This window comes from Myotis lucifugus, unplaced genomic scaffold (genome assembly GCF_000147115.1).
Source record: "Myotis lucifugus unplaced genomic scaffold, Myoluc2.0 scaffold_178, whole genome shotgun sequence".
Classification (NCBI taxonomy): Eukaryota; Metazoa; Chordata; class Mammalia; order Chiroptera; family Vespertilionidae; genus Myotis; species Myotis lucifugus.
The window spans coordinates 547,804-568,876 of NW_005871226.1; the positions used below are offsets into that span (position 1 = coordinate 547,804).

At 50.5% G+C, this 21,073-nt stretch overlaps 1 protein-coding gene and 1 non-coding gene across 16 annotated transcripts in view; one reads left to right on the top strand and one right to left on the bottom strand.

Moving 5' to 3' along the window:
* Positions 1–11,097: 11,097 nt before the first annotated feature.
* UBOX5 (U-box domain containing 5) overlaps positions 11,098–21,073 on the bottom strand; it is a 39,563-nt gene continuing 29,587 nt past the window's right edge. For 8 of the 15 annotated variants that reach the window (XM_006096401.3, XM_014462327.2, XM_023760254.1 and 5 more), the window contains 4 exons: positions 19,802–19,896; positions 17,143–18,343; positions 14,604–14,765; positions 11,101–11,866 (listed from right to left, as the gene is read on the bottom strand). In XM_006096401.3, the coding sequence (XP_006096463.1) occupies positions 11,658–11,866; positions 14,604–14,765; positions 17,143–18,343; positions 19,802–19,855 (1,626 nt within the window). In that variant the 5' untranslated portion in view covers positions 19,856–19,896 and the 3' untranslated portion in view covers positions 11,101–11,657. Of the gene's footprint in view, positions 11,867–14,603; positions 14,766–17,142; positions 18,344–19,801; positions 19,915–20,036; positions 20,196–21,073 lie in introns of those variants that run through there. The other 7 variants (XM_023760259.1, XM_023760257.1, XM_023760260.1 and 4 more) reach the window with 5 other exon arrangements.
* Positions 13,694–13,804, top strand: LOC111827521. Its single transcript, XR_002831131.1, has one exon. It is a non-coding gene; the product is annotated as a U6 spliceosomal RNA (small nuclear RNA).

Below are 21,073 nucleotides of genomic sequence, written 5' to 3' on the forward strand. Positions count from 1 at the left end.
CAGGACTAATGTGTATTTTTGTATGTGCGTGAACTTTTCTTAAGAAACATTTTTTTGAAGTATTGGCCTCACCTTTTGTGGCACCTGGTATAAAATATGACCAAATGTTTATTTTATTTTTTGTTATTTCTCACCTGAGGATATTTTTCCTTTTTTTGGGGGGGGGGGAGTGGAAGAGAGAGGGAAAGACAGAGAAAAACATCAATGTAAGAGCAACACATCGATTGGTTGCCTCCTGCACACACCCCAACCAGGGCCCGGTCTGGGGAGGAGCCTGCAACCGAGGCTTACCCTTGACCGGAATCAAACCCAGGACCCTTTGGTCCGCAGGCCAACGCTCTATCTACTGAGCCAAACTGGCTAGGGCCTGACCAGGTGTTTAGAAGTTGTAAGTCAAGCTAACAAATTGTTAAATAAAACATTTCCCTCCTCCTACCTTGACAAATACGTGTTCATGGGGACCTGAACCCAGACACGAGTTTGGAATCCTTGTGCTCTTCCGAGTTCTGCTGGGGGAGCTGGCCTCTCCCTGCAGCTTTGTTTTGTCCCACATCCCAAGGGATGTGGACATTCCAGGCTGCAGGCTGCAGTCTCTGCCTGGCACCGCACACACTGCCTCCCCTTCTCACCACAAAGGCGCATTTGCATACCTGAGGTGGGTCCACCTGGGGCACATGCCCAGGGAAGAGGACTCCTCCAGCCATAGAAACAGTTGTGGGAGCCGGTCGGTATGGCTCAGTGGTTGAGTGTTGACCCATGAGCCAGGAGGTCATGGTTCGATTCCCCATCAGGGCACATGCTGGGGTTGTGCGCTCCATCCCCAGTGTGAGGCGTGCAGGAGGCAGTTGATCAATGATCCTCTCTTAGTATTGATGTTTCTATCTCTCTTTCCCTCTCCCTGCCTCTCTCTGAAATCAATAAAAACATTTTTTTAAATCAATGAACTGAAATGAAAATGTAATTGAGTGCCCTATATTAAAAAGAAAGAAAGAAAGAAAGAAAGAAAGAAAGAAAGAAAGAAAGAAAGAAAGAAAGAAAGAAAGAAAGAAAGGAGTCATGAGAAAGTTAGGCGGGGCGTTCCATGCCGCAGCCCACAAGGTACACATTCTGGGTGGGCATATCCCCTGGCTTCACCCCAAGGAGGGCCAGAGCAGGCCTCTAAGACAAGGGCAGGGCCTTTCTTGTCTGGGTCTTAGGCATTAAGGCCCTTGAGGCTGCCAGCACCCTGCCCTCGGGAGGCACATGGCTGTAACGACTCAGCTGCTTCATCCCCACCTGCCATAGGACACGGGTCCAAACCAGCAGATGAACATCAGTTTCAGTCTCCTGGCCTCAGCTGCTGGTTCTGTGCTGTTTGGGGTCATTTGAGCAGAAGGAATTTACTAGAGGGCTATTGAGAGCTCACAGTTTAAGGGAAGAGTCGAGAACCAGGCTTGGAAGCTATAGTTCTTGAGGGCCACGAAACAGGAACCCATAAAGTTTCATGACATGGTGAGTCAGATCCCCCAGGAGCAGTGCCTGAGATTGGAGCTCTGTGGTTCATGAGGGAGGCTCAGGAGTGAGGGAAGCAGGATGGACGAGGAAGAAGCCAGGTAAAGATGGAGTCTAGCTTCAGCCTGATCCCCCAGAGCTCCTGGGTGTGAGTGGCACCACAGAGTTGTCCTATCATGAGGCAAGAGGGTTAAGGAGGGGGAGAGAGAGAGAGAGAGAGAGAGAGAGAGAGAGAGAGGTGAGAAACATCAATGGATTGCCTCCTGCACACACCCCACCAGGGATCAAACCCAAAACGTAGGTATATGTCCTGACCGGGAATCGAACCGGCAACCTTTCGGTGCACGGAAAAATGCTCAACCCACTGAGCAACATCGGCCAGGGCCGTTATACATGTATATAATTTGCATACTACTCGGTCATTGGTCAAGGAGATTGGGGAGAAGGAATCTCCCAGGCATTCTCTTGGTGAGGTGGCTCCCATAGGCTCAGGGCAAGTCTTTGGAGACAGGCCAGGAACAAGCCATTAGCAACCAATTCCCACGGCATCTGGGGCATGATGGGTGCAGAGTCCAGGGTGTCCATTCTAGGGATGCTTCAAGTGCCGCCGGCCTTGCCCCTGTGCCCAGGTTCCCATTCCCAGGAAGGCTGTCTATTTGGCTTAGCTTCTATCCCTTAAGCGCCCGAATAGAGCTTCCTCCGACTGTACCCGGGGAGAAATGGTAATGCCTTAAAAGACAATCAGGATGATATTATAAAGGGACAGTGGGTACTGTGGAGCTAAGCCCCCCAAATCCCCAAGATATTTTTCTGAAATCAGCACCAGAGTCCCGTTTGTCCTGCCCCCACTTCTAACCTCCTTCCTACAGGTTGACGGGGTTGACCTAGAAATGCTTCAGTCACGCTTCCCTGTCCCTCTGCCCTCGTAGACAGTGTTCCTGTCATGAGTGTGCCCCAGGGCCCTGCCGTGGGCCTCACCGGGTCTTCAGGAAGTGAGTTAGCGTGCTGGCCAGCCCCGATGAGCCTCTGCTTCTCTAGCTGTGGTGACTGCCTACATTTGCCTACAAAATTAGCATAGGCACATTTTCAGGCTGTCCCCTCCCCGCTCTGCTACGAGGATTCTGGCTTCGCCCTCCCGGTCCTCCTTCTAGACGCCTCTGCAGGAGTCCTTGAGGATTTTGTGGTTGTTCTAGTTTCTACTTGCTGTGTAACAAACACCTCCAAGGCGCAGTGCACAAAATAACCACCGTTTTATTAAGCTCGTGGATTCTGAAGGTCAGGAGTCCAAACAGGGCACAGCAAGGACCGCTTTTCTCTGCTCCACCTGGTCCGGGGCCTCCGTGGGAAGGAGCGAATGGCCAGGGGCTGGAATCAGCTGGAGACTCTTCACTCACAGGCCCGGGCACCTGGGCTGAGGCCCCACCGGCTGGGCCCAGCGGGACTGAGCTCCTGCCCCCTGTGGCCTCTGCGTGTGGCTTTTCACAGCTTGGTGGCCTTGGGGTATGTCGGACACTGGCGAGTTCCAGGAAATGAGTCAGAAGTCACGTGGTCTTTCATGACAGCCTCGGAGTCGAGTAGGGTCACTGCAGCCACACGCTGTGGGTCTAAGCCACCCCACGCCTGTCCAGAGTCAAGAGAAGGAACAGAGCTCCCCTTTGGATGGAATGAGTGTCAAATAATTAGCAACCAATCATGGAAAGCCGTCACAGGAGAAAAGGATGGGGACGAAGTTTGGGGGTAGATTTTTCCAAGGAGCTTTGCAAGGTATGGGAGGGCTGCAGGACAGGAATGCGGGAGGCAGATGGGCGGGTGAGAGGGGAATTTAAAGAAGTCTTGAAGTCTTGCTGAGTAACATCAGTGTGAAATGGCAGGTTGGTTCCCGAACCTGTGTTCCTTTGGCTCCGAATCTGATCGCACGGCTCGGGCAGGTGCGCAGGCTGCCCCCCCCCGCCTGCCCCTGGGTTCGCAATGAAGAAAATTTTAAGGTTTGAGGCGCTTACCATCATTTCCGTCATCTCATCATAGAAGGTCAATTTGCCAAGCCCATCTCATGCCTCAGCGCGTGCCCCCGCATCTCATTTCCCCTGGCCTCCGTGCTCCGGGCCCCTCCTCGTTCCCAGGGGCCAGCTCCCCGGAGCCTGATCTCATCCGTGGGGTGGGAGCGGGAGGAAGGCAGGTGAGAGGGGCTCTCTCTGGAGGATCCTGGTTTCTGAGACAGGCTAATTACAGGCTTCCTAATTAATGAGCCATGGGGTTGCATTTCATCAGCTGAGTCACAGTTGCTGTCTGAGCCCTGGGCCCAAGGGGAGGGTATCAGGAATTGTGGGAGGGGGAAGACCAGCCTGTGTCTCTGTCTCCCCCACCCTTATTCTCTGCTCCCTCTGTTCAAACCCAGCTCTCCCCACCGGTGTAGGGAGTGTCAGCAGCCCCCATTCTTCCCTACTCTTGCCTCTGCTTCCTGACACCGTCCTGGGACTCCCCCCCAGTCTGTCCATCCCTCATATCTTCCCTTCCCACCAGGACCACACAGGGCTCATTTGGTTACTGTTTCCCAACACCCAGTTTCTCTTTCAAACTGAGTCTCCCTCGGCCCCCTTATCACACAGCGGGGTCACTGTCTGCAGTCCGGCAGCCACAGCTGGTAGGATCCTAGCCCCCACCGCCCGTGGCCAAAGCCTGCCCGAGGCCACTGTGGATAGAGCCGCTCGCTCCCCACACCCATTTCTTTCAGTAACTGCATGACGGGTACTTTTCCATTGGCTTTTCAACCAAGAGATTTATCCATTTACATGAAGTTAACTCTGCTGAGCGTTTATTAAAGGAACATCTTTTATTTTTGTGCCTCGAGATGTAATATTATTGAGTTTTCAAAAGCTTAGTCACGAGTTATTCCATAATTAGATTTTTCGTGCCTCCGGTTCTGGGTTGTATGATGAGCTTGGACCCTAGTGGATAGGTTCCTGTAGACGGTGGGGTTGGGTGGGCTCCCCCCAGCTCAGTGCCGTCGGTGCCCCTGTATCCTGCACAGGTCCCAGCTCCATGGAGGGATCCTTACAGGCCCCGCGGTGACAACATCCAGGCCACCCCTGTTGGGGGGGACCTGAGTCAGCTCCTTGCCAGCCTGTGCCACCTACAGAGCATCTCCGGAGTTGGGAGTTGGTGGCCTTGGAGTCAGTCAGACCAGCTCTTTGTGGAACTGAGCCTCAGCTTCCTCCTTCCTCCAAGAGCTGTGAGGATTAAATGAGATAATACATACGGCACAGAGCACAGTGCTCAGGACAGCGTGCTCAATACATAAAAACTTTTTAAACTTTTTTTTTTTTTTTTTTTACAGAGAGGAAGGTAGAGGGATAGAGAGTTAGAAACATCAATGAGAGAAAAACATCGATCAGCTGCCTCTTGCACACCTCCTACTGGGGACGTGCCTGTAACCAAGGTACATGCCCTTGGCCGGAATCGAACCTGGGACCTTTCAGTCCACAGGCTGACGCTCTATCCACTGAGCCAAACCGGTTAGGGAACTTTTTAAACTTTTGAAAGCAAAGTTTGTTAACCCACATGGTTAGCCTTCTAAGTCTCCCCAATATCCTTGATGGTGTGTGCAGATTCATGTGTGTGAACCACTTGTCCCTGGGCCCATCCTCTGGGTGCAGTGAGTCCCTCCACGGGGGTGATGGCTCCCCAGCTCCCAAGGGACTACCCTGCTGTTTAGGCTGCTTGCTGGTAGGGCAGAAAGTGTTCTCTTCAGATTTTTGTCAGCGAATCTTCAGGCTAGAATCCTAGAAGTGGGGAGGCTGGGTTAGAGGGTACATGCGTGTGCAACCTCCCTGGATATTGCCACATTCCCCTCCACAGCGGTTGCACCCCTTGCATTCCCAGCAGCATAGGACAGTCAGCCTCACCAGCGAGTGTGGCCAAACTTTGAGATTTGTGCCAACTTGCTGAACAAGAAATGGTATTTCAGGGTTATTATTTCATCACTAGAGGCCGATGAACAAAGATTCGTGCAAGAATGGCTGCCGGCACTGCCTTCACTCTGGCCAGAGCCGCCTTTCCGCCTTTGCTCCAGCCTGGAGCGGCCTTTCCGTCTTCCCACACTACCCAGAGGCCCTGAGTGGCTGGGGTGGTGTGGAATGCCTGCGTTGTCGCCATAGTGACGACACAAGCGTCCCACCCCACCCCCAGCCGCTTGGCGCCTGTGTATGCAAATTAACCTGCCATCTTTGTTGGGTTAATTTACATACTCACTCCTGATTGGCTGGTGGGCGTCTCAAAGGTATGGTCAATTTGCATCTTTCTCTTTTATTAGTGTAGATATGAGCAAGGGTGGGCTTCTTCTGACATTTCTAAAAGACCATGTGTACTTCTTTGTGCATCTTTCTTATTTTTAGAAGCTGTATGTTAGGGATATTAACCACTGCAAAACAAGTTACAAATATGTTTCCCCAGCCCTGGCTGGTTTGGTTCAGTGGATAGAGCATTGGCCTGAAGACTGAAGGGTCCTGGGTTCGATTCTGGTAAAAGCACATACCTCAGTTGCAGGCTCCTCCTCAGCCCAGGCCGTGTTCGCATGCAGGAGGCAACCAAACGATGTGTTTCTCTCACATTGATATTTCTGTCTTTCCCTCTCTCTTCCAATCTCTCTAAAAATCAATAAAAAATATCCTCAGGTGAGGATTAAAAAATATATATGTATATATTTCCCCCCCCCCCCAATCTTGTAACTTATTTTTACTTTGTAATGGTGTTATGTTTTTCTATTAACATAGAAGATTTTTTTAAAAATTTATACGTAGTCAAATTGATCAGTCTTTGACCTTAATGTATCTAGATTTTGAATCAGGGATCTTTTCCTCTCTCTCAGGAATTCCCTCATTTTCCATATCCTTATGGTTCTCAGATGGTGTCAGTGACTGCAGCACCGCTTATGAAAGGACACCTTTCCCCAGCTCATTGCCAATGCCTCAGGCAGAGCACACTGCATTTCCATGTGCAGCTGGACCTAGTTCTGGATTTATAGACATTTTGTTGGCCTATGTATTTGTGGGTTAGGCTCAAACTGTTCCTCATTATTTTGGCTTGTTCTTCAAGATGATCTTTATAATAAGAACTAGAGGCCCAGTGCACGAAATTTGTGCACTCGGGGGGGGGGGGTGTACCTCAGCCTGGCCTGTATCGTCTCGCAGTCTGGGAGCCCTCGGGGGATGTCCGACTGATGGCTTAGGCCCGCTTCTCATGAGGAGCAGGCCTAAGCTGTCAGTTGGACATCCTTAGCACTGCCACGGAGGCGGGAGAGGCTCCCACCACCGCCACTGCACTCACCAGCTGTGAGCCCAGCTTCTGGCTGAGAAGCACTGCCCCTGTGGGAGCACACTGACCACCAGAGGGCAGCTCCTGCATTGCACATCTGCCCCCTGGTGGTCAGTGCATATCACAGTGACCAGTTGTTCCGCTGTTTGGTCGATTTGCATATTAGTCTTTTATTATATAGGATAGTGTCTAATGAAATGCCCATGAAATGTTAAGGGAACTAGCAGGCAACAAAACCACACAGTTACACAAAGACAATTTCCCTCTTATAATAAAACTAGAGGCCTGGTGCACAAAATTCATGCATAGGGGGGAGGGGGGTCTCTCAGCCTGGCCTGCACCCTCTCCAATCCGGGACCCCTTGGGGGATGTCCCTCTCACAATCCGGGACTGCTGGCTCCTAACCACTCGCCTGCCTGCCTGCCAGCCTGATCGCTCCCTAACTGCTCCCCGCTGCCGGCCTGATCACCCCTAACTGCCCTCCCGTGCTGGTCTGATTGCCCCTAACCGCCTCTGCCTCAGCCCCCACCACCGTGGCTTTGTCCCAAAGGACGTCCGGAAGATGTCCAGTCTAATTAGCATATTACCCTTTTATTAGTATAGACTAGAGGCCCGATGCACGAAATTCATGCAAGCGTGGGCCTTCGCAGCTGCAGTGGCTGCCTGGATCCTTCCATCGCAGCCGCGGAGGCTTCCTTGATCCTGCTGCTACAGCCCTGGCTTCATCCGGAAGATCATCTGAAAGGACGTCCAGAAGGATATCTGGTCTAATTAGCATATTGTGTTTTTATTATTATAGATATTGGAAGGGAAAAGATCCAAAATGTTTGTGAGGTTATCTTTTTCTTGTGTGAAGTTATCACTTGTTAGTATGGTGATGGGTAGCATCATCTTGCTATTGGTATAAACCTTGATGAAAACTTACCGTCTCTTCCTCCTTCACCTCATCCCTGTGCCACTCTGGAGATCTTATCACCCCTCTGGACCATGGCCCCTCTTTGTACGAGAGGCAATGCATTACAGCAAGGTGGATTGGGTTACGGCCTCTGTCAGGAGGCAGGTTCATAGAGCTGAGGAAAACCAAGGGCCAGTCTCACCATGTTCCTACTTGGCCCAGCTCTGTCCAACAGGACTATTTTTTTAAAATAGATTTTATTGATTTTTTACAGAGAGGAGAGGAGAGGGATAGAGAGTTAGAAACACCGATGAGAGAGAAACATCGATCAGCTGCCTCCTACACACCCCCTACTGGGGATGTGCCCGCAACCAAGGTACATGCCCTTGACCGGAATCGAACCCGGGACCCTTGAGTCCGCAGGCCGACACTCTATCCACTGAGCCAAACCGGTTAGGGCAGGACTATTTTTGATGGTGGAAATGTTTTATATCTTGCTGTCTAATAGAATAGCCACTAGCACGTGTGGCTATTAAGTACTTGAAATGTGGCTGCTGTGACTCAGGAACTGAGTTTTTAATTTAATTTAAACTAATTTAAATAGCCACATGAGGCTAGTTGTTACTACATGGGATAGTGCATCTTTGGCTAATTCTCAACCTAGCCATTCCCCTTCCTAGATCTGGAAGGACCAATCTGCCTGTGTGAGGCCAGGCAGGCTACAGCAAGCTGAGAGGCTGGGCCGGAAGCTGAGTAGGCAGAGGGGCCAGCTGTGCAGGAGGGGGTCAGCCTGAGGCAGCCCCAACCCACCCAGCGGCCATCACAATGGCAGCCAACCCAGCATCACAATACCACAGGCAGGGGGTGAGCAGTGGCCTGGCAGGCGGTTTCCTCCAGGGGCAGGTCTCTTTGTCTGCAGACCTACTTACAGCCACCCAGGTGGCAGAGGACCGGTTCGGGAATAGAGAGCATCCAGCAGCTGAGCAGCCTCAAGCTGGAGACCCACCGGAGGAGGCAGGCCAGGCATGGGGATGGGGGCACCCGCTCTGCCCCAGGACCCAGGAGCAGGGCCCGGCGGCCTGGCTGCCAGGAGGTGGAATACCCTGTGAGCACTGAGCAGCTCCTCATCTTCTTCTTAGCAGTTTGGTTCTTCTACGTCTTCTACCTCTAGGACTACTTCTGAGCAGCCCTCCTTCCCATCTGCTCCAGCTGGAGAGCAACAGCAGAGAACATGCGTGGCCCAGCCCCCGTGAGTGAGGACCGACAGTGCTCAAGGGCTGGGGCCTCTGGCCCACAGGAAGGACGGTCAGGATGCAGGCAAGGCCTCACTCTGCTCCGTGGGGATGAGCACCAGTGCCCTACCCCTCAACGCCTCGGGGGCCATGCCCAGCCTCCTGCTCTCCGAGGGCCCAGGGCTGCGTGCCCCCAACAGGCTTGTGTTGAGAAAATGATACAGAAGAGTGGAGACAAGTGTCCCACAGAACCTGCGGTGGGGCGAGGGAGTCATGTCAAGGCTGTGCAGCCCTGCGTCTCTCAGAGCCCGTGGAGTCCTTGTGTTTGCCGCTTTGGGCCTGGCTCCGGGCTCTCGGGAGAAATAAACTGTCACTGAACCGAGCTGGCAAGAGAAAGGTTATTCCCATTTTCTAGGGGAGAGAAATGGAGCCCAGCAGTGCTCAGTGTGTTTCTGGCAAGGGTGGTGCAATCACCACTTCCTTTGGGGGCTCTTTAAAATGAGGTGAGGCCCGGACAGGTTTGGCTCAGTGGATAGAGCGTCGGCCTGCGGACTGAAGGGTCCCGGGTTCGATTCTGGTCAAGGGCATGTACCTTGGTTGCAGGCACATCCCCCGTGGGGGGTGTGCAGGAGGCAGCTGATCAATGTTTCTCTCTCATCGATGTTTCTAACTCTCTATCCCTCTCCCTTCCTCTCTGTAAAAAAATCAATAAAATATATTTTTTAAAAAAATGAGGTGAGAATGAGTGCATCTCCAAGGATGTAGGTGCGGCTCCACCTGGTCAGAGAACAGGAACTGTCCAGCCCAGTGGCTCCCACGCCCAATTTCCCACCAGGCCCTGCAGGAGGGGAGGCAGCTCTGCCCTCATCTGAGCATGCTTTAGGCTGGTGGCTTCCCCTGGCTCCTGGTGGGGCAAACAGGGCACCCCCAGAGAGCAGGGCTCCCTGAGGCTGTCCACCTGCTGGTGGGAGCCGGGCTGTTCCCCCGAGACCGAGACAGGCTGAAAATCCACCCCCACCCCCACCACCCCCACCCCCCAGTGGTTTTGCTACAAATGCTGGGGCTTTTCCTAGAACACAAGCACGAAGGAGGGTAAGGCAAGACTCTGGAATGGCCTAGACCAGCCGTGGGCAAACTACGGCCCGTGGGCTGGATCCGGCCCGTTTGAAATGAATAAAACTAAAAAAAAAAAAAAAAAGACCATACCCTTTTATGTAATGATGTTTACTTTGAATTTATATTAGTTCACACAAACACTCCATCCATGCTTTTGTTCCGGCCCTCCGGTCCAGTTTAAGAACCCATTGTGGCCCTCGAGTCAAAAAGTTTGCCCACCCCTGGCCTAGACACTGAAAGCCAAGGGCACATGGAGCCTCATCGGCCACCAGTGCAGACCCGAAGTCTCAAGGGAAGCACCAGCAGGAGGCAGAGGGAAGGATGCAGCCACCTTTGAGACACCAAATCCCCCAGGAACTCTTTAACAAGCAGATTCCTGAACCCCAACCCCAGATCTCTAAATCTTGGGTCTGGACTGCAGTCCAGGAAGCTGAATTTTTTTATAAAGTTCAGTGTAAGGACTGGAGTTCTGCCCGTGTGCAAAGCTTAAAACCAGAGAGAATGCCAGCCTCCAGCCCTCAGGTGCAGGCTGCGGGAGGGGAGGCAGCTCAGAGCCCTGGGTGTGGAGGCCCGGCCTGTCCACAGGAGCCTGCGAGGGAATCTCAGGATGACATATGTGACACATGGGGCCGCTCGGCGCTGCTCCTTCCCAGGCACGCTCAGAAGAGGGAAAAGCGCGGGGTAGTTTCTCACTGACCTTCCTAGCGACTCCATACAGTAAACAATTGTAAGAACACGTATTTTCCCTCTGCGACTCCACAAAACTAAATTCTGAATAGAAAAACAAACTGCAGCTACAAACAAGTCGTTTTCCTGAAATGGGTCCGGGCAGGAAAGGCACCTTTCCCCTCAGAGGGCAGCAGCCAGCCCCAGGAGGGGCTCCCCCTCCCTCCCCACCCACACACACCCACCTGCCAACCCTCCACAGCACGCATCTGACCGAATTACAGCCTGCCTGGGGGGCAGTGACTGCTGACGGCTGCCCTGTGACAACTCCGCTCTGTATGGGTGCGGGAGGGGACAGGAGTATGACGACAGACAGGCAATCCATCAGCAGATGTCAGCAATCACTTTATTAAGGCTCCACGCAGTCTGCCAGTTGGAGGCTGAGTCATTCACTCCACTTTTGGGTGACACTGAAGGCAGAGGCTCTCTGAGACCCCGAGCCACATACGACTGTGCTCCATGCACATCCACCCTGCAGGATGGGGGGGAGGCCCCCCGCCCCACATGCACACGTGTGTGTGTGTGTGTGCGCGTGCGTGTATGCAAATAACTTGGGGGCCCTCAGCAGGGTGGGGCTGGCTGAAGCAGGCCCTGGGCTCTGGCAGAAAGGGGGGTGGCAGGGAGGTACACGAGGGCAGCAACATCTCCCCCAGCCCTCCCAGCCCAAAGTATGGCTTTGTTATCCTATTGCCACTTGAGCTGGAGTGGAGTGGCCCCTCCCCCACCCCTCACTCCAGGCCTGTGCTACACTGTGGGAGGCAATAAAGGGAAAGCCCTTGGGAACGAAGAGGCCCCTCTGTGCCTGGGACTTGGCCAGATCTCAGGGAGCTATGACCCCCACTTCTGCTCCTCCCAACAATCGGTCTTCTCGGGTTGAGGCCAGTCACTCAGAAGTGGACCCGCAGCACGTCCTGGCTGGTGAAAGGCTGCTGGCAGGCTGTGCATATCATGGGCAGGGAGCGCTGCTTCTCACCCAGGCAGGGCCGGCACAGGAGGTGGCCACAGGGAAGCTGGTACACGGGCTCCTTTTTGAAGTAGGAAGAAAATACTCTTTTGCAGGAGGCACACTCGGGACCCAGGACACTCCCAGGCTGCTCTGGTAAATCAGGGAGGAAAATAGGACAGGGTTAGGGAAAGCTGCGCCTAGTCCAGGCTCCATCCTGGAGGCAGGGCACATGCCTGGAGTGGGAGAGAAGCTGCCCACCCTCTACCCCTGCAGCAGTCTGGCTGCACCCCTCCCTAGGCCACCTCTGGCTGATCTGAGAGCAGAGGTCCAGGGAGCTGGGGAAGCTGGAAGGCCTCCACAAGATCATCAAATCTTGGCGTTCCCATAAATGCTCAAAAAGAGCTGGCTTCTCGGGGGAGCCAGGTAGCGCTGGGCCCTTCGTCCCAGTCTCCCAAGATGCACTTTCCCTTGGGACAGGCTCCCAAGGCGAGCAAGGCACAAACTCACCCTGACAACCTTGATAAATTACAAGGTGAGCTGTGACAAGCAAAGGAAAAGGCAGAAAATGCTCTTGTGTGTCAGGGTTGGGCAGGTCAAGGGGGTAGAGAAGTCACTAGAGAGCAGAGCTGAGGTCTGTTGGCAGCAGACCTGCCAGCTGAGCCTGGGGCCTGCTTCTCTTCAGCCCTGCAGCCTGGCAGCTCCCCTCCCAACCATCATCCCCTCCCTGTGCTGCTGGCTTTCTCTCCTTCCACACTTCCCAAAGGGACTCCTGAATGAGCGCCACAGTGGGCAGGTGCCCACCCCCTGCCCCAAGCTGCACCTGTTCTTCCTTCTCTCATGGCCTTGCCTAAGGAGGCTGTTCTTTCTCTTCCAATCCACACCCCTCTGGAGAGGGCAAGGATGGCCTCTTAGGGAAGGGCCATAGGAATGAAAGGAGGCCAGCCATGCAAAGAGTGAACGAGACAGCAAGGACAAAGAATGGCTGGTCCATCAGAGAAAGAAGACAGAGCGGTGTGAGGCATGAGCGTGGCTCCAGGTGAGATGGCAGAGCAGGGAGGGCAGGGGCTGGAGCATGCAGGACCTCACAGGCAGCAGGAGTTTCCATTTATTCCAAGTTCAATGGGATGCGATGGGAGAATTCTAAGAAGTGGAAGAGAATGATCTAGCTTCCATGAGGATGACGGGCTATGGCAGGGAAAGCGTGGCTGTTAGGAAGTAGCGGGGCTGCCACAGGAGCCTGGAGAGCACAGCAGGAAGGCAGTGGAGCAGAGCACACGCTGAGATCTCCTCCGGAGGAGTATGAACAAGACGATGATGAAGAGAACGTCAGAGTGAGGACACTGAAGGAAAACTAAGGATGGCCTGCATGTTGTAGGCCTGACCAAACGGTAGATGCTGCTCTTGTCCTAACTGGTTTGGCTCAGTGGCTGGAGCGTCAGCCTGCGGACTAAGGGGTCCCGGGTTCGATTCCGGTCAAGGGCATGTACCTTGGTTGCTGGCACATCCCCAGTGGGAGGCGTGCAGGAGGCGGCTGATGGATGTTTCTCTCTCATCGATGTTTCTAACTCTCTATCCCGCTCCCTTCCTCTCTGTAAAAAATCAATAAAATATATATATTTTTTAAAAAAGATGCTGCTCTTTGCCCTCAATGGTGTGGGAGGGGATGTGGGTGGGAGAACCTTTGGAGCTGTTCTCAGTTAAGTTCACTCAAGATATCCATGAGTTTTCCACGTGGAGGCGTCAAGCAGCTGTTAGGGAGGTCGGGGTCTGAGTTCCAGGAAAGATCAAAGCTACAGGTGAACATGGCAGTCACTGGCCAGGGGGCTCTCACTTGGGTGACAAAGAGGACAGAGAAGAGGGTCCAGGACCAGAGTACTGAAGAGGAGTCAACGATGGAAACTGAAGAGGGGTCATTGAAATGGGGAGAAAAAGAGTAACATCTAGAAGGCCAAGAGAGAAGGTGTTTCGAGAAGGGGTGTGCTCGCTTCAGCAGCCCATCTACTAAAATTGGAACGATACAGAGAAGAATAGCAGGCCCCTGCGCAAGGATGACACGCAAATTTAAATATGGAAGTGTTCCATAATAATAAAAAAAAGGAGGGGCTGATCAGCCACATCAGATATTGTGCAGAGGATCAGTGACCATTTTATTTATGGACGTGGAAATGCTGGTCATTTGGACAAGACCAGTTTTGGGGAATGGTCAGGATGGAAACAATCAGAGAGGAGTTCGGGACGAAGGCAGAAGAGATGACCTGCGGCCCAGACAGCAGAGGAGAGCCTGGTTCTGGACGGGCAGGAGGAAGAAGTGTGCGCCTTACCATTAGCCCCACCAGGTTTCATCTTGGAGAAGGTGCCCCGGCATCCCAGTCGGGCCCTCTCACTTTATATCCTAATCAATTCCAGGATCCAGTGTGGTCCCAGGTTCATTTTAGGCAAAAATTGGCTCAGTAAGCTACCACTGTTCTTTTCTAAGACTAAGAAAATGTTAATAGGAAAGAATGAAGGTGACAGACTCAACCCCAAACTTCACTCTTACATAAAATACCCCAGAGGTCAGATGGGAGACAAACTAGATAAGAAAAATAAACTAAAGAGGAGAAACAAACAAAAGTCCTCAGGACAGAACAATTAATAATAAACCTTACGTAAAAAGAAACACAGCAGGGTGTCTACGTCCACAGAATTACTAAGAGTTGCCTAAAGAAAGCTCTTCTTGTGAAGAGTCAAACTTCACAGGCAGCCTGTCCGTCAGCTCCCCGCTGGAGAAGGAAAGAGGCCTGGGTATTGGAGCTAAGAAGCTGGGCATGAAGGGCCAGAGAGCCCCGGGGTTATGGCTCAGCACCCCATTCTAGGACTCCAAGGAGGTGGACGGGACCCATGTTACCCGGGCCAGAGCCTGCCCTCCAGGAAGTGCTGGTCCTCCTTGTGCCGAGGTGTTGGAGCTGCCCCCTGGTCAGCCGCGCCGTGAAGGAGGGCATGGAGCCAAGGGTAGATGTCAAGGCAATTTCCAAGCTTTGTGACAGCTTCTGCTCATGGGACTCTGGCCCTGTTGACAACAATATCCAGAGAGAGGTTTGGCAAAAAAAAAAAAGACCAAAACACCAAGTCCACTGAGGTCTACAAAAACAGCACTTCCAACTTTAAACAGACACAAATGTAAGGAAAGTCCCCCGATGTCCACTGGTGGGTTGTGATGGCAGAATACATCACAATGGGGACCCTGGCAGTTGCTACCCACCCACACCACACAGCTTTCTGGATTTCTGGGCTGTGTACCAGCTTTCCTCCTCCCGGACAACTGCTGGGCAGGTCGGGGCCACCTTGTGGCTCCCCTGCAGAACTGCACCCTACTTTCTGAAGGCCTCCCTGTGGGCCAGGAAATGACTGCAGCCAGCAAACATGCAGCCTTGGACCCCTGCTCTCCCTCCCCAGCAGCCTTGATCCGCTCTTTCCATCTCCTCCCTTCTGGAGACCCCGCTGCTCTGCAGGGATGCTGGCCTGCACGCTCTCCTGCTGGGTAAAGCAAAGCAGTTATTACCGAGTGGGACAGGAAGATCTCACTCTGTCACGGCACCATCGAGGGCCTTCTCTGTGTGGTCTACGGAAAGCCAAGCAATGGGCACAAGATGAAGGCCATGGGTGGAGGGGGCAGCTGCCCAAGGAAGGACCCAGACACCTGCCTGGTTCACAAAACTGCCCAAAGTGGAGAGGGAATTATTTTGGTCTATACTTTATAGGACAAGGACATCAGCTTGGAACCTTCAAGGACCACTGGTCAGCATGGTTCTGTGTCACAACAAATCTGCCAAGGCCAACACCAATGGAGACCTCCACAGGCATCCAGGTCTAAAAACCTTTCTCCTGGTCTCGCCCATCACACTTTAGATGCTTCCAGGAGTTTCTGGGGGTCGTGTTAACTATAATTTACACTCAAAAACAGAGACACAGGTGTAACCTTTAAGTACGCTACTTGCACAGGATTTTTAGAGTAAGAGAGGAAATTAAAAGAATAAAATCTATACTGATGAATTTTCATAAAGAAAAAGAAAAGATTGTCAAAGAGCTAGCTCCCAAAGCACCAGGCACTGATCATCACAGGGAATAATACCAAACATGTACAGAGTAAATTATGTACCTTGGGTAGTGGTGTTCAGTGGTTAGAGCACCAGCCTGAGCACTGAAGGCTTGCAGGTTCAAATCCTGGTCAAAGGCACGTACCTGAGTTGCAGGATTGATCCCAGGCCCAGTCAGGGTATGTGCGGGAGGCAACCAGTCAATGTGTCTCTTTCACATAGATGTTTCTCTCTTTCTCTTTCTCTCTCTCTCTCTTTCTCCCTCCACACTCCCGCCCTTCCACTCTAAAAATCAATGGAAAAAATATCCTCTGGTGAGGATTGACAAACAAACAAAAACAGTGTAAGTGATCTGAATATTAAATTGTTCCAGAGATTAGAAAAAGAAACTTCTAATTTGTCTTATGAAGCAAATAAATCATCCATACCAAACCTGAACAAATATGGTGCACACGCACGCACACACACACACACACATTACAGTCCAGTCTCACCAATGAATGCAAAAATCCTAAATAAAACACTAGCAAACAGAATCAAGCAGCCCATTAAAAGAAGCAAGACCAAATGGAGTTTACTCCAGGAATTTAACAACAGTTCAATATTAAGAAGTCTGTTAGTGTGCTTTCTCACATTAAAAACCTAAGGATAAAAAATTACAATTAATCTCCATTGATACTGAAAAGGCATTAGACAAAATTCAACCACCAGTCTTAGATCAACACAGTGACTAAAACAGGAATAGACGGTGTGGAAGAGGATCTGAAATGATCCGTGAACTCCACCTCGGGCCCTTGGATCCCCCCTCCCCTTAGAGTGAGCTAGACTTTAGTGACTTGTTTTTCACAAAATACAGCAAAAGTGATGGGATGTCATTTCCATGGTTAGATTATTCAAAACCAATTCCCACCTTGTTTGCACACCCTTGTGCACACAGCTGCCATGCTGTGTGCTGCCCTTGAGGCCCACATGGCAAGATCGGAGTGTAGTCTCCGATCACCAGCCACCAAGGAAGTGAAGCCTCCAGGGCCACAGTTCAGCAGGGAACCGCATCCTAAACAACCATGTGAGTGAGCTGGGAAGGGAATCCTTCCCCAGTGAAGCCTTGTGCTGACTACAGCCCCACCAGCACTTTGACAGTAGCGTGGAAGAGCCTGAAGCAGACAATCCAGCCAAGCAACACCTTGATTCCTGACTAGAGGGGCTGTGAGGTGTGACTGGGTGGTACTTTAAGCCAGTAAGATTTGGGGTAATTTAAGCTGACAAGGCAAAAACAAAGGGCAATGGTGCCAAGTGTCACCTGGGAGGAGGAAAGATGACAACCGGCATGGACATAGGGCGGGGGGTTACCTGTTGAGCAGTCCATGTGTGTCAGACCAAGCTCACTGGCAGCTTTCATTTTCTTAGCAGTGTGCTCTGAGGTAGTGGGTGAGACCAGGCTTGTGGTAGAAAAACCGGAAGCATTTACATCAAGGCTACTACTGTCTGGGGCATCCTCAGCCTGCTCCATCTTCCTTTTCCGAGATGGCAGAGCAATGGAAGAAGGGGTCAATGCCAATGTAGTCTGTGCTCTCCCAAGCAGGTGGCAGCCAGGGATGGAATGCTGGAGCAGGAAATGGTCGATCCGGGCCTTCAGGGAGGGGTGAGGCAGGGGCTGGGAGTGTGGAGTAAAGGCTACCCCTGTGAAAGGGTCACTGGGCACTCGGCCCCATGTGGCTTCACTGCGGTTACACTTCTCCAGTGTGGCCTGGTCGATGACCTTGCCTGAGGGCAGGAGCATGGGGCAAGGCATGATCTCCAAGGTGATGGGATCCAGGAACTCCTCAGGCACATCCTGAAACACCTCAGCCAGCTCCTGCAGGCTGGAGGGAGCCTGCTGGCCCCCAGACTCACCCCCAGGGTCACAGTCACTCTCCATGGGCAAGGCCGGTACCTGCAGAGCCGAGTCCTGGGAGAGGTTTTTGGAGGCAACCAGCAGGACACTATCTATTACCTCCCGAGAGCAGGTTTTGGCGGGCTGACCCCACACTTCCAACCGCTTGATGCAAGGGATTCCACTGCCTGTCACGTGGGTGATACAGATCTTGAGATGGGCCACATGGTTAAGGGAAAGAGGTCCTTTATTCCAGAGCTCCTGGGCCACAATAGTAGGGGAGGGGAGTGTGGCTTCTATCGGGCCAAATGGTGGCCTGGCCTTGAAGCCCCTGTGGCTAAACACCACCTGGTTTTGGTTTTTCAACAACACTTTGCCTACCAAGGTGAACGCCTCCTTGTCCGGGACGGATGGCTCAGCTGGGCCCAGTGTCTGGCACTCAGAGGTATTCCAAGATGCTCTGTTGGATAAGGCGGACGTGTACATTTCCAGGCCAGTTACATTTTGGGCTCCCCCAGCTGTGAGGTCTATGTTAATCCTACAGATTTCCACACTGAAGGGAAAGGAAACAGTCACATAGACTGGTGGCTTAATAAAATACTCCGTCCTAAAACCACGACTTCTCTTTGTGAGGTCTTCAGAGATGAGATTTTCTACTTCATAGCCATCAGCTGATATCTAGATTTAATGACAAATATGAGACAAATTGATTTGATGAGATCCAAATGAAGACAACTAGTTTCCAAGAATTTGCCACTTCTAAGAAAATTTTTTAAAGAAAACCTGAAGTTCCTCATTTTAAAATTTCCTCTATTACTTCAAATTCTCCTGTGTTTTTTTTTTATAGGCACCCAATATGAGGGCAACAGTATCCCCCAAGTACTGTCTATTCTTAAAAAATAGGAGCACGAAAACTTTGCCCAACCCAGCCAAAATCCCTTGAAAATAACATCTCTGTGGAAACAGGGCATATAAATTGGTAGATTTTTTTTTCAGAAATTGAAAACATGCATATTTAGGGGGGAAAAAGATGTTCATTAAAGTTCTCAATTTTGTATTTGGACTACCCATTACAACAAGGTCCCTAGGAAGGCATAACAAACAAGCTTCTTGTAAATCTATAAATGATGGAACTTGGTTTAAAAAAATGTGCGCACAGGGACAAAGATCACAAAATATGATGGGAAATTTAAAACGGTGCATGTGCAAAAGATAGGATTGTAAATAACCTCTTCATCTTTTAATATTTCTAATACTTGTTATAACCAATGGAAATTTTAAGATATCTTTGTCCGAAGAAGCCACCTTAACAATCTGGGAACCTAAAATAGTACGCTGAGTGCAGAAACTCCAAATTAAGGGAGGGGTTCAATTCTCCCCTTCGAACTTCCTTATCCACTGCTCTGAGCTGTGGAAACACACCCTCCTTGTACAAAAGGGGAGGCAGCTTAATTCATGTAAAGAACAAGGAAGCCCTAGCCAGTTTGGCTCAGTGGATAGCATGTTGGCCTGCCAACTGAAAGGTCCCGGGTTCGATTTCGGTCAAGGGCACAAGCCCGGGTTTCGGGCTCGATCCCCAGTAGGGGGCGTGCAGGAGGTAGCCGATCAGTGATTCTCTGTCATCATTGATGTTTCTATCTCTTCCTCTTCCCTTCTTCTCTGAAATCAATAAAAATATATATTTTTTTAAAAAGCTAAGGGATGTTTTTTTTAAAAAAGGAACAAGGAATAAAGGCAGTAAGACAAAAAAAAAAAGAAGAAGAAGAACAGGAATACAAATAAAAATACAAGCCATTATTCCTAGCATTTGAAGTGATAAGAACAGGGGGGTGAGAAAGAGGAGAACGAGTGTCTCTAACTGTAACTGACTTTGAGTAAAATTAAAATTTATCATCACAATGAATACGAATATCCACAAAATGAGTCGAGCTCACCTTGCAATAGTACTGACTCTAGAGGTGCAGCCTGACCCAATCTTATCTCAATACCATCTGGTGGAATCTAAAACAACGAGGTTTGTGAAAGCACATTAAGCCTGACTTAAGTTCACTATACAAGGCAGGAAGTGGGGGGAAAAAACCACATGAAAAACAGATATAGTGAATTTATTTATGTGTATATACTTCTTTTGTTTACCTTGCTGCATGAAATTCTTGGTCTGAACTGTGGGAGGCAAAGATTTATTACCATCTTTGTGGCTGAAAGGATAGCTTCCAAGCATCAGAAATAGCCTTAAATAAAAAATAAAACTTGGTATTAGACAAGTTAAAATTCAATTGCAAACCTTTAGGAGTGGATTCCTAAGAGAAGAGAATCAAACAGGGTAACAACAAAAACTTTCATAAACACATCTCTCCTGGCCTATCCTCACTTTCTTTTTATCTGACATGTGATGCTGGGGAATTGTGGAGGAGACTGCTACTGCACACTGGGCAGGATGCCAAAGACGCTGGTTCTTGGGCTGGAGCTCTTCTAAAGACCCAGTGGAGGCAAGGGACAGTCAGCTCTATCGGGGTCTCCCCACAGGAAAGGTAGGGCCTAAAGTGGCTGAGCTCAGAGAAAGAACAAGCCTACTTACCCTGAGGGTTTCGAATGGGAAGGGTCACAGAAAACAATCATAATGGTACTAAGCATTATTATTTAATACTTCAATGCAATTACATTTTCTTATTAAAACAAAAACAAGAAAAGTAAAAAAACATTATTGAGAAATAGAAAATGTTAGGGTTGGAAAGCAGCTTAATAGGACAGCAATCCAAATAGTCATTTTAATGACCAATGCCCAAGAAGGGGGAAACAGGTAAAGATGGTCAAAAGGTACAAACTTCTAAACATAAGAGAAATAAGTTCTAAAGATATACTGTGCAATATAGTGACTACAATTAACTATACTAGTATATTTAAAAACTGCTAAGAGAGTATATCTTAAAAGTTCTCAACACCATAAAAAACTATGTGAAGTGATGGATGTTAACTAATTTATTACAGAAGTCATTTTGCAGTATATAAATAAATCAGTTGAACATCTTAAACTTTTACAATGTTATGTCAGTTACAGTGCAATAAAATTGGAAGAAAAATATAACCCATGTCCAGTAGCTTTCGGTACTGTCTGTAGAGGTGTAGGGAAGCCGCTAGGAACATCCCTTCCAGTGGCAAGCTTGTCCAATGGATCTGAACTCCTTGAGCAAGGCCAGGCAGCCATTCTATGCTTTACCTTCTGGTCGACAAGACCATGAAAAGCTCTGTTACCCAATAGGGACAGAGCCACCCTCTGGGGTCTTTGTTGTCATGATCAGTAAGTCCCCTTGCAGAGGCCAGGCATGTGGGGTGTCCTGTAACATTTTAGTGGGCAGTTTCTGCATATTGAAGATCTGCCATGGGACCTTTAAATATTTATCTCAGCCT